Source organism: Pezoporus flaviventris, unplaced genomic scaffold (genome assembly GCF_033815535.1).
Source record: "Pezoporus flaviventris isolate CSIRO_AGI_PZ_B2104156 unplaced genomic scaffold, CSIRO_AGI_Pfla_v1 ptg000007l, whole genome shotgun sequence".
Taxonomy (NCBI): domain Eukaryota; kingdom Metazoa; phylum Chordata; class Aves; order Psittaciformes; family Psittacidae; genus Pezoporus; species Pezoporus flaviventris.
The window spans coordinates 20,172,816-20,186,685 of record NW_026892555.1 but is presented as its reverse complement, the minus strand read 5'-3'; the positions used below and the strand labels follow the sequence as shown (position 1 = coordinate 20,186,685).

At 37.4% G+C, this 13,870-nt stretch overlaps 1 protein-coding gene across 1 annotated transcript in view; it reads right to left on the bottom strand.

Moving 5' to 3' along the window:
- Positions 1-13,870, bottom strand: part of UBR5 (ubiquitin protein ligase E3 component n-recognin 5) — an 86,628-nt gene that overhangs the window by 55,236 nt on the left and 17,522 nt on the right. The window contains exons 3-7 of the mRNA XM_061447993.1: positions 13,391-13,472; positions 13,134-13,210; positions 12,222-12,341; positions 9,332-9,521; positions 7,059-7,218 (exon numbers count right to left, since the gene is read on the bottom strand). Coding sequence (XP_061303977.1) covers positions 7,059-7,218; positions 9,332-9,521; positions 12,222-12,341; positions 13,134-13,210; positions 13,391-13,472 — 629 coding nt within the window. The remainder of the gene's footprint in view (positions 1-7,058; positions 7,219-9,331; positions 9,522-12,221; positions 12,342-13,133; positions 13,211-13,390; positions 13,473-13,870) is intronic.

Here is a 13,870-nt window from a genome sequence, read left to right as displayed (position 1 = left end):
AGCTTTCAGTACAAATCTTTACATTGAGCTATGTTACAACAACAGTTATCTGGAAAAAAAGCACAATTTTTAAATACCATGCAGTTAAAAACAGAAACACAACCAAAACAAGAAAGATGAACTTCATTACTGTGACTGCCCTAGCTTCTATGTTAGAGAACTTTGTTCAGTTTATCTGAAATACTGATCACCCTTAAAGTACAAAACAATGTCCTTCCATTTACCAGACTGCAGCTACTATCCACACGCAGAAGAGGCTACCAAAAATTCATATAATTTACTGAAATTCAGCAATATGGCTTATAAGACAAGTAAACCTGACTACCATCTTGCTGCTAAAGAAAGGACAGCTCAGCTTCCCTCCTTCATCCCTGTGGCAGACACCAAATCAGGCAAGGCGGAATTTCTAAACCCACAACTGGCATATTCACCTGGCTTCAAACAATACTTCACAGGGTACAGAAGTAAGGTGGGAAGCAATCTTCAGACTGACTTGACTGGGTAGTCCACCACATTCCCAAGGGTGATGCCTCACCACACACAGCAATGCTGACTAGACCGTACTGCTGCCAAATGCAACAGTTCTGCCCCATCCTGGACTTTCAAGCAAATCTGACTAAAAGCTCAGGCTCCCCAAATTAGGTTTCAGCTAACCCATGCAGGTACATAAACCTCACTAAGATATAAGGGAATCACAGGATAGCTCTTTCTGGCAACAGGACAGCCTTATCTGCTTAATGCACTCGTGAAGCTAAAATGATGCTATACAGAGTCCCTTCAACAAACACAGAAGGAGCACATGTAATTTCAACACATCTAGTTCTCAGCCTGTACCTCGCTGTAAGCATAAAACAAGAGTGGCTAGAAATCAAGGTCTGAAGTTAAATAAAAGCATTCTTAAATAGTATTTCATGGTTTAAGCCCAGCCAGTAACTTAGCACCATGCAGCTATTTGCTCATACCACTCTTCCTTTGCCCCCTCTGGGCGCGATGGGGAAGAAAATCAAAAGAATGTAAACTCCATGGGTTAAGAATAGTCCAATAACTAAGGCACAATATACTACTACTACTAATCATAATAATGATAATGATAAGGGAAATAACAAGCAGAGAAAATATAAAACCTAAAAAGACAAGGAAAAAGAAAAAACCCAATAAACACAAGTGATGTACGACACAATTGCTCACCACCCGTCAACCGATATCCAGCCCGTCTCAAGCAGTGATCTGTTTTTCTGGGTAACTCCCCCCCCGTTTATACACTGGGCATGACATGTTGTGGTACGGGATACCCCTTTGGCTAGTTTGGGTCAGGTGTCCTGTCTCTGCTTTCTCCTGGCTTCCCATGCCCCTCCTCACTGACAGAGCATGAAAGAGTTTTGAAAAAGTCCCTGACTAGGGTAAGCACTATTGAGCAACAACTAAAACATGGATGTGTTATCAGCGTTATTCCCAGACTAAAGCCAAAACACAGCACTGTACTAGCTACTACAAAGGAGAAAAATAACTGTTACAGTTGTAACCAGGACACAGTAAGAACTGATTATTATGGGTCTTTTTCTAAGTGTCTGGAATGGGAGTGGTGGGTAGTGGGGGGGGTGTGTGAAACACAAAGGAGTGGGTACCCAAAAATTGAAAAGGAGCCAGAAGTCTACACTGCCAGTATTAATTTACTTACCTCTTCCACTTACCAATATTAAAGAGTGTTGAGACTTTCACATCCCTCCACATCAGAATATTCATCCTTAAATTTGTGAAGTCTCATCTCCAGGAAATGTAATACCTATCAACTACAACCAGCTGCCCCAAAAAAACTGCACTGTAATCAGTGAGTGCTGTGGATTTCAAAGCAAGCAAGACCTGCACGAATGCTTTCTGCATTAAATAAGTAAGCCACTCAAGTACAGCCTGTGCTTCTTCTAAAAGCATACCATTTGGGACTTGGTGGTTCATCCAGTACATTTTAAGCAGTCATCCTTGACAGACTGCTTGGAAACCCTAGCACTGGATTTCGCAAACAGGCTCTGTCTTACTAAAACACTTCAGATCACTCAGAATGACCTTATTCTGCCTCTACTATATCTATTTTCCACTGGCTTTCCACAATGATAAAGAGCGGTACACCTCACCTTAATGTGTAAACTTGTAAGTACCAGACTTTAAGAGCTGAAAACAAAGCTGAGACTCTGTGGTATCTCCCAAAATCCACATGCTGCTTCTTTTCCCTCCTCCCACATGTACCATGACCACCTCTTCCTAGGTAAGCTCCAACCTCTCCACAGCCTAGCAACTCATTCTCATTTGGTTTTGATCACTGTGCAACCAAGAACTGCAAAAAACTTTTATCTCTGTTTAGGAATGGAGTGGCCTGTGCAGAAAAGAACTCTGCAGCCTCATTAAAAGACAGTATGTTGAGGTTTTTGAAGGTAAACTAAGCCAGAAATCCTCTTGACAGAAAACAGGCACTAACTTGTGACATTCACACACCCTTCCACCACGTTAGGCATCTAGAGTTCAGCTGTGTTTCCAAAAGAAAAGTAAAAATTTGAGCCATCAGAATTAAGAAACAAAACCATGTTGAGGTTTTTTTTCCTAAATGTGCATTAAGCCAAGTGAGGAAATGAAGCCTCTTCCTTCTCTCTTATTTCAACTTCAAATCAGATTTTAATTTTCTTCCAGTATTTCTGCAAGAGATCCCCTTTCTTCCATTTTCCATACATGCTAAAAAAGCTGCTACAACCAATAGGAATAGGAGCCAAATTCACTCCATGCTCCCCTTCAACATCACTGAAATCTTTCTTGTGTTACGAAAACATAGATACTGCAAGGCTACATCCAGCTTAAGAATCGGGGGGGGGGGGGGGGGGGGGGGGGATCAAAACATTCTCAATGACTTTGTTTTCCTGCTCTTCAGAAAATTCCCATGGGATGACATCATTTACCTCTTGATCTGTGCTAGACCAGAATCAGTCGGCACCCTTTGCATTTAGACGTAATAACTCTGACTAACCTATTTAGGTAAGGAAGTACCTATGATTTCCTAGTAAACACCACTGAAAACTGGAAGCAAAAGGATACCCAGTGCAGAGGGGGAAAAAGACCAAACCCAACAAAACCCACAACCCCTGCCCCAATTAAAAAGCCAAGTTTAGTAGCACGTAAACAGCAATTCAAATACAAAAAAATTTTATTTTCAACAGCTTCATGTGTAGCATTATCACTGGATTCAATAACTGAAGGCATTGCCTAGATTGATTCCAATCTCTAGTTGAGCTCACACTAAACCTTTTCCCATAATGGGGCAATTGTAAGTTCTCCACCCTCTTCTCAGCTGCATATTTTTATGAACTATCCAAGAACTGAATGCCTTGAGCATCTCCTTCTCTTTCAAGTTTGGATTAAACTGGCAAAACTGACAAAGAAACATGTATATTTGTTTCCTAGGAAAGCGAACTCAAACAGAACTCCACAACTCATTTCTCAGTAAGATATATTTCTTCAAAACATTATCCAACTTGAACTTCATCTTAACAAAAAAGAGAGAAAACCACAACTAAAAAACACAAAAGACACCAACAAAACCACAGAAAAACCACACACCTAATTGTTTTCCCCAAAGGCAAGCCACTGAGCTAATCCTACGCTGTGCCCCATTCTCATCTCCTTTCACTGCAAGTCAATACAGTAAGCACTGCAGCAACACCAGCCCATCTCTCTTCTCTATAGGAATAAAAAAAAGCTTTTTAAACAGCTCATCTCAATTCCAAAATCCAAAGTAGCCTGCATGTTGCCAAACCCATGTTCCACAAGTCTCACTAGCAAGAACCCACTATATCATGCAGAAGTTCCTGAGCAAACACGCACACATCTGAACTATGCAAACAACAAAATATTTTAACTTCTACAAAATCTCTATATAGAAGATTAACAGAACATAAAGCTCAGAAGAAGCCTCTAATACAATCTGATGTGAGCTGGAAAAATAATCTAGAGAATTCAAGTCTTTTCTATGCTAAATGATCTTCTTTGTAGTTTTTACCTTGATTATTTTCTTTATGTACTTGTTACATCAAATGAACCCACATTCCCCTCTGCTAACCATCATAAAAGAAAGAGGACTAGACAAGTCAAAGTACGTAAGAGTCCAACAATAAATATCTAAGAGACTCTTACTGAAGGCAGTCTGTACAGAAAAGTAAAGTTCTGCTCTTCTCGTGGAAGAATTTGGGTAGGACTCAGACCAGTTTCTTGTTATTCTAAACGAACAAAAATCAGGTAACAACCTTCATAATACTCACTGTAATTATCACAACTGACTTACTAATGTGTCCTGGTTTGCATTCAAAAAAAATTTATTAAGGTCACAGTTGCTGTAAAGTACTTTAGCTTTTTTTTTTTCATTTATTTTTTAAACCATATGTAAATTATTCTTAAGGTTTTAAAAACAAACAAACAAAAAGCTTCTCTGTCTTGGAAGGCTTGGAGGAACAACCCCTAAATTTAAGGGTCACAAAGCACCAGACATGCAGAAAGTAAAAATTAGCATATACTTCAAAATGCAAGAGTCTCAAAAGTCCTGAGATAAAAAGAGTCTGGTAATTCGCTTTTTTTTGTGCTTGGAAGGGACAAAATCAAGAGACTTTAAAGCACAATTTGAAATAATAAAAAAAAAAATAAAAGGGGAGGAGAAGGAGAGAAGTAGAAGTTCTTTATCTTTCTGAATCATAAAAACCTAAGAATTGAATGCATATAGCTTTCATCAGTTATCTACAGTTTTCTTTAATGAATTTTGATGTTAAAGAAGAGCATCCAGAAGCAAGGTGACAAATGAAAGCAAAACAAGTGCAAGGTTTCTAGAGCAAAAGACTTTAAAAAGGTTCTACATAGTTCTGAAGTTCAGGATGCTGGTATTTTTCCAGAGAGCTATAGGCACGTTTCTCTGGCCACCAGGTTTTCCTGAAAATTAACCTACATGGTTATGTGACACAAGCAAGGACGGGCAGTTTGTACTACTTAACATACCAACAATAGTCATGGCAACACTGACTCTCCTACTGTTCTCATCACGTTTAGATAATAAATTAATTTCTGTGCAAAGAACTTATTTTTGCCCATAAAACTGAAATAAGACAAACAGAGAAGGCATAGCATGTGGAATCACTGTCCCTCAAAGTGTTTAAAAACCATGTAGATGTCCTTAGTGACACGGTTTTAGTGGTGGACTTGGCAGTCCTGGGGTAAAGGTTGGACTTGATGATCTCAGACAGAGATCATTACTTGATGATCTTAGACACCAGACGATCTTAGACAACAAGAGACACCACTGTCTCCTCCAACCTACATAATTCTACGATTCTATGCTCTACACATTGTGAATTACATCTTTGAAGACTGGAGTTAAAACAAGGTTTCATTTCAATTGTCATTTCCACATCTTTTCCCACAAGAACTGGGAAAGTTATCCCAGTTTCTCTATGTGGTAAAAGAAAAAAAGGAAAAAAATACTAACATTAGAAGGTTGCAAATCCTTATAGGAAGGACTAGTCTAAACAAGGGAGAACCTTTAAAAACTAAGCCAAGAACAAAATGGTTTCCTGGACAGCTAATGAGGACAGTGAAACTCTGCATATTACTTTAATGTATCTCAAATACAAAAGATGCACAGACTGTAATGCAGGCACCTTCAAATAAAAGTTACCAGCCACAGGCTGTCAGTCCCTATCAACTGATCCTTATGATCTCAAGCAGTACTAAGAGAATAGTTAATGCCGTATAAAGCTGGTTAGTATGGTTAAAAGGAACTCCTACAGTAAATGATTACTAACAATGATTTATCTTCTGGAGACTGGTTCTGGAGGAATGCATTTGAGCATGCTTAAAGTAAAAACTCCTGTTCTGAATACTTGGAAAGACTTCAGAGAATTCACTTCCTCCAGGGCATCTGTCTAATGCTATTAAGCTGATCGCTAAAAACCAAGAGTCCAGTTAAAGGTTTTTCACTCCTTTCACCAGATGACTCTTGATTCTACAGCAAAATAAAGCAGCTTGAGAAATGCAACTAAAACTAGAGAGGCAAAATTAAATACAAAGCCTTTGCTTCAGAGCAAAAAAACCAAAAACGAACAAAAAGAAAAAAACAACTTTGTCTAATCATATGATTGACAAGATAAGGATGGAGGAAGCCCATGAACCTTCCTGGTGAACCAGATGAGCAGAAAAAAAAACACTTAACTAGAAAAATATCAAAAGGTCATTTTGACATACAGAAAGAAAAGCTAGTATGTAGTCAGAGTTTAGATGTGATCTTTTCATGCAGTGCACCTAACAAAGACATTAAATTTGGCTGCTATGTTTTCAAATATGGTTACTCAGCAAGAAAAAATTATTCAGCCAATGCAAAAGACAACTCAGTGTTTTATTAAAAGCAATTGTATGGGATGGACAATATTAAAAAAATAGCTGGATTTTAATTACAGTGTTTTACTGGTATAGCCCCAATACTCCAGCATTTATGAGGGGAACTTGATGAATAAAATCTTCAAATTGTAACAACTATAAGGTCTTCTGCCCTCACTTGAGGTATTTTGACTAAAAAAAAGAGCTGTATTATTTTTGTTCTAAAACTGCTGTATCTTAAGAAGTTATGTTAGTAGTGAAAAACATGCAAGTCGCTAGAAGGTTTTAAAATTAGCTTTTATGAGCAAGCCACACAGCAGTCTCAGCATCTCATTGAGCAGCAAAATACAGATGTAAGTAACACTGATGTTACAAAGCCTGGGATTCAAAGAAACCAAAAAAAAAACGCATACAAACAAACAAAAAAAAAAAACCTTCATGCCACCCACAAATAGGGTCAATAGTTATTCTACAGTGCCTGACCTAATCCCTCACGACATCCCCGTACATCTTTTGGTTTGTGCATCTTTAGATTTTGCTCCTATAAGCAAGAACTGTCTTCGCTGCATACCTTGCACAGCACGGAGCACGCTGTCAGCGCTTAAATACAGAAAAATCAGAACACACTGGCATTTTCTTATCAAAAGTTGCAGGATACAAACCTCCAGGAAGATATGATTCACTTGCTGTGTCATCCCCATCATCTCCATCTTCATCATCACGACTCAACAGATTATTTACAGCAAGGTTTACATCAAGATTTGTTCGCTGGAGTTCCCGAATAATAATACTTCTGGACTTTCCTTGTAAAACAACTTGCGCCTGTAAGAGCAGAGCATAATTGGTTCCAGGTCACTGTCAGCTCATCAGCCACCAGCCATAAGAAACAAATGTTTAATTCTAAAAATAGTCTAATAAAACCCAAGAGTCAACTACAGTACATACAGTAAAGATTCACACAGATTTTTTTCAGTTTCTTTAACTAGATAGTCAACCTTCTTTGCTCAAGTAACTGAGCTGAATTCCAACTTGGGTACTGAATTTCTTAATGGAATCTTCTCAAAATGCTTAATGCTGTACCTGACGGATAAGCAAAACCTGGTTTTGAGAATGTTCTGTATGTTCCCATGAAAGTGCTTAAACTTCCTATGCCAATTAACAGTTTTGCAATCAACCGTTGTCCAAAAACCACACTTCATTCCCTGTCTTTGACATCAGTTTCTCTTTCCAGTGCCCTTCAATATGTAACCACCTTACTTCACCTTTTTTTCCCCATCATTCTGGTTCTAACAGCTCATCTTCAGCAATTTCTTTAACACTTAGATTTTATTAGCAAAGTGCAAATGCAGAAAAAGCCTTCCATATGTTAAACACTTGCAATGAATTTACAAAAACCAGAAGCATTCTGGTCTACTCCACTAAACTGAAATCCAAAGCATTTTGTTTTTCCAGACAGACTAGCCTCTACTGAATGCCAGACAAGATGTCGGAGTTCTGGAAGATCACAAACTGTGTGAGTAAGGTAAGAAACCAGCACGGAATGTTTTCAGAATGCAGTAAAAATGAGGCACCAAAAAGCAAAAAAAAAAAAGAAAGGAACATTTTAACAGCACACAAAGGTAAACTTTTTTTGACATAACATTCTATGCCAGAAGTTTACAGGTTTCTGAGACATGGTGGAATCTATTACACAGATCAGATGTGAAGATTTTCCCACTGGTCTGCTTTAGAGTTATCCAAAAATGTTCTAGACACTTTCTGCTTTAAAGACAGACAAAGTATGCTATTAAAAAAAACCAAACAAAGATCACAGCAAGGGAAGCGAAGTTACAACTTAATCAACAAATGATACATTAGATTACAGAACTGAACTGACTGGAGCAGGGGATATTAGTCTGTTTTCTGTTTTTTGTAAGGTATCCAGGACATCAATAAACACTCTCAAAAAAACAGAACAAAACAAACCTGGAGGTGAACAATGAAGTCAACCCTACCAGTCCACAGTTGAAAGAGACCACTGGGGGTCATCTAAGCAAACCACCTCCTGAAAGCAGGGCTAACCTTGCTTCAGAGTAACCAATACCTCTAGTATTTTGCTTCTGTGAAGGTAGAAGCTCCCAGCTTTTACTGGTTTTGAACTCAAAAAGAGAAACGTGGGTCTATAGATACCCTGCCTGCTACCTCGTATCTTGTGCCAGTCATGCTATTGCCATGCAAGCAGGTTATCTGTGGCCTTAGCAACTAACATCTGTATTCTAAATGTAGACTAACAAGTTATTTGGAACTAAGAAATACAATGCGTTAACAAGCCATATTTTGAATATATTATTTTCGTCTTCTTTGTTGTTTTAACAAATGGCACTTCATCACACAATGCAAAGTCCAACACTTATTCAAGCTTTAATGCATTAGGAGGCATAATTAGAGCAATTTATACGTTAATCAGTTACATATATAAAAATATTAAATAGACATGTCCATGAAGAAAAAATATTAGTATTTTAAGGAAATCAGACGTTTAATGTCTTCCTTTCAAATCTAAAATGGATCACTTCTTTTATCAAACAAGAAAAGAAAGTCAACCTGCCCCTGTTCCTTATTCTCCTTCACTGGTCATATGCTTGAAACGATTTTCAAATATTTTTTCTTACATCTTCCATCTGAAATGAACAATACATGACATTCCTCATCTAGATTAAACCCATACTTTGTCTAAGTGGATGTTTAGGAAATAAAAATGCTAGAATCCAAAATAAAGTCTATCACTCATGCTATGCATTTAAGAATAAAAGCAATTTAGCTAGAGAAAGACAATCTTTTCAATTATATGCCATTACTCCTCAGAGAAATTGCACTACTATTACACCACCTTGCTGTTCACATGCTATGAGAAGCTCTCTAGTTTTCAGCAACAAGCAGTCTCTAGTTCACATACCTGTGAAATGAGCTCCTCTGGAATGACTGATGCTGGAATCACTGGTTGTGGTTGACTCCCCAGCAGTCCAGATCCTCTATCACGTCCTGTGCGTATAACTCTGGTCTGCCTTCGAGAATCTCGAGCTCCAGCAGATGATCTACCAGAAGATCCTCCTCCACTTCCACCAACCCCTGAACTCCAGCGACTTCTAGAAGATTAGGTGACATTTTAATATTTTTTTTTAATACAGCAGCATACTTCAGGGACTACTTCAGAAAGTGAGTATATGTTAACAACTTTTAGACAGTCTCTAAAAAACACTGAAGATTGACTTCATAGACAAACATTATGAAAGTATCTCTCAAAACTACTAAGAACAAGAGCACCAGGCAATTGATAAGTTCTGAAATATGCAGAAGAAACACAGAACAGGATTCCAACTGGAAGTTGTGCTCTTTCCTACTGATACAGTTGTGTGGATGTGTACATACAGAAATACATGCACACACCAATTCCCAGAGTTTCTAAAAGCAATGGTATCAGCAGCGTAACATCCAACACTCAGCTGTTAACTTCCTACTATAAAAGCACATATGCAGCGGCTTCATGGTCAGTGGACTTTTTGACAGAAGGTCACTTACACTCCTAAAATTTCTGAGTTTATTTAAGAAATTGCTTAAGAGTGCACTGGAAAATAAAGTAATCTTATTTACTGCAGAAGAAATCTTATACTCAATAGTTCGCTGATTCTTATGAATGTTTTTCAACCTGTTTTTGTTAGATAAATCAACATCAACCATATACATTGCAAAAACATGCTTGAAATGAAGAGTTTTTCATCACTATGAGTCAGGATCAAAACAAGGGAGTAAAAAGGCAGTGATGTGTAGAAATAAGACAATTTGCCATCTTTACAGCTTTTCACTAATCTTAACACCACAGAACTGTTCTGGATGCAAGACTAAACACACTGATGTCATGAAAAACACTCTGGTTTGTTCTTCAAGGTTATCTAAACTTTGTTGCACAAATCTAGCTCAAAAGATACTGGATATGGTATTATTACTATTTAATAACCGGTATCAGCAGAACTTTCCTGCTCTCAACCACCCTGATCCTCAATCTCCTTCCAAGAAAAAAAAAGTAAGAAAAAAGGTATGTTCTCTGAAACAGCACAAAATTGACATTGAAAGTATATCACATGTAGCTAGGAAAGCTAATTAATTAAGAATACTTGTCTTTCTTACATGTTATGGCTGAAGTTGATTATTAATACCCTTTGCCAGATAATCGGTTTCTGAAAGTGGGAAGGGGGCTGAAGGGAAAATAAGAGGAAGTCAAAATCTTCCTACACAATTCTTAATACAACTCTCAGCAGGGAAGATGTGGGTTTAAAGGTTGTGTATTGATTTTAATACTTATTACAGATGTATTTTCTACATTTATAAACTATCAATGATGGAATTAAGAAATCTAACAGTTAAAAGCATTTACATTAGCATAAGTCAAATATTCCAAGTGCGTCCTAACTTGGTCCTGTTATGGGGGAAAAAATAATCATAGGGACGCAGCTATTCCTATTAAAGCTATCTAAACCTAGAATAAATATTAATATCGAAATCTTTCTGCTCATTTTTGCTTACCTACTGGTTTTCCACATCTCTTTACTGCCCACTAGCATGCTAACAATTTTCCAAATCCAGTGATTGGAACAGGATTTGACAATTTAAAAGTTTTTAAGACTCAGGTTATTAAATTAAGTAGCCCCTTCATTGAACAGAGCAGTTACAGTGTCTACTATACCACTACTCTACTAGTTTGGAGACTTTCAAATACCCAATTCTGAAACATGCAAGACGAGAGATGACGCACCCTTTAGGGTTTTAACTGGTTATGCTCAGGTAAAAATAACAAGGAAAATAATTTTTTACTTTCCACAGGAAGTTTTTCAACGTGACAACACCAATTTGCCTTTACAGTTTAACACATGGCTTTCAGGTTCAGATTCACAAAGATTTCACAAAAAGCTTGGGGGAGGAGAGGGAAGGGTAACAGACTGAGTTATCTTTCATGCAACAAAGCCCCAGATGAAATTAGCTTATTTGGCAACATAAAGAACATTCACTTTTGTGGAAAAGCTGTAGTTCCTCCCTCTTAATAAATCATTCACATGCAGAAACCAGTTTGTAAACGCAATTCTCCTCACTATGGTCAGTAACCTTAGGAAGCAGCAATGTTCAACACATCTTACAAAAATATATTAACAGAGAGTTCACTGTGATTAGGTAACAGAGATTACTCATATAAAGGGACACCATCAATTTTAAAGTAATAATAAAAAACCTGAATCTGTATAGTACATTTAGTACATAGTACAATTTTAAAGATTCTGAATGACAACCTTTTCCAACTGTTCCCTTCCTATTACTATGTATAGGGCCCAACTAACAAAGTACTGCTCATTACCTGGGGCAGGGGAGAGAAGGCACAACAGAACTGAGCACACAAACGTCTGCAAACATAGATAATGAAGATTCTTCCTGCATAAATGCACTCATTTTACTTTATGCTGCTTGCCTAATGGGGTTTAAATTGATAGTGTCCCTCTAAAAAACTGCTTGTCAAAATCGAGGAACTAAAAAATGTTCCAAAAAAAAGACGGCACAGGCAAAACCAAGCTATTCTTCATACATATATGAAGAATGCTCCAAGTCCTAGGTACTGAAGGGTCACTTGCGTATCTGTTATTTTGACCAAGTCAATAAAGTTTTTCTTGTTACACCCTACCTACGCGACTGCCATAATTATACGTTCCCTTATACATACTGCATACAATTTATATATGTGTATACACATATACTCAAATATGGAACAAACAGATTGCAGCCTCAATCCTATCAAAACTTACCCAAGGGTGTTGCCTGCCAGTCTGCCCAGAGTTTCAGAACCAGACAGAAACCATGGGGAGTCACTAGTCCTGCCTGGCCTGGATGTCCTTCCTGCCCCTGAGCCACTGCTCAACTTTGAACTGAAAGTAAAAGATGGTAAATCAGTCACAAAACAATCCCAAATGGGTTAAGAACAAAACCTGGAATCCCAGGTCTAAATTCTCAGGGACTTAGTCTGGTAACATACCAGCTTAAGCAACACCCTTGGGGAATATTCCAAACTAATCTAACTGTATATTAAGAGGTACACTGAAAGAGAAAGTGGAAAGCATGCCTAACAGATCTTCTGTACATCAGTAATCCATAATAGCACAGTCGCAAATACATATTAAACTAATTATGATTTGAGTTAGCGACTGCGCTAAATTTTCAGTTAGCACATATGTACAAACTGTAATCACCAGGTGTTCTTTCCGTAAACCTGAGCCTGAGTATGCTACTTAGATATTAAGAAGTGACTTGCATTCAAATATGAACCATTTAACAGTCCTATTAAGGAAGACTTACCTGGACCGAAGACAACAGGTCTAGAAAGTGAGCCTCTCCAGATGGGAGACCACTTTCAGAGTGGATTCTACATGAACCTTAACAATTTAACAAAGTTTCTTTTATTTTTTTTCTGAGGGGCTTTTCTCTTGAAGTTAAAGAGATCCTGTCTCACTTATTTTCGAGTCATATCCACTGTTTATTCCTATAAAAATCTGTCAAGCTAGGCTGTTTGGCTGCATCACCATAACCATTACGTACCCACTCAAAGTACCCATTCCAAAGGAACTCTAGTTTAAAAGTAAACAAAAACCAAACCAAAAAAGGAGCTATGCTGCTTATCCAGTTCAGAAGAATGATTTAAGATGAAGAAAAGAGTTTCTTACCCATCATTATTATCAGGTTTACCCAATTCCAATCTGTCTGGTTGAACTGAAAAACCAATCCTGCAGACTCTACCATCCTGCATTTAAAACAAGAAAACCAAGTGTCCAAAACAGAAATGTAAGACAAGTGACAGAAAAAAATACAAACAAAAACAAGGCTTCAGTTACTGCAGAATGTTGATAAATTTGATGTTAGAGGAATTAATTTTAACTGTACAATTTCAAGTTTGTTATGTGAGCAGATTTAAGTAATTTACCTCAAGAAGAAATGCAGCATGATTTGGTCCCACCACACACTGTTTAATAGTGGCCTGTTCCAATACATTCAAAGGGGGGTGGCTGAAAACAAGAAGTGTATATATGTATAATAACATTTCTAAACTTTTAAATTCTGAAAAAAAATAAAAACCAAGTGGTACATGGAAGGCACAATACGCAGTGACAGTTAACGATACAAAACCATTCAAGAATGACTAAATATGTACATTAGTTGAGGCAATAATGATGTATTTTTGGTCATTAAATACAGAAAATACAGAACAAAACCTTAAAGAGATAGAGTTCTCATGTAATGTGATCAGCAAGTGACAACAGGGATTATTCTTCAAATTAAGGCATCACAGGGAGGCTATTTAATAATATTGTTTATCATAAATGAAAATCTAACCTTTTTTTACTAATATAGGAATCCGAAGCATTTTTGAACCTCAGTATTAGCAGAATTGAGGCTAAGAGTG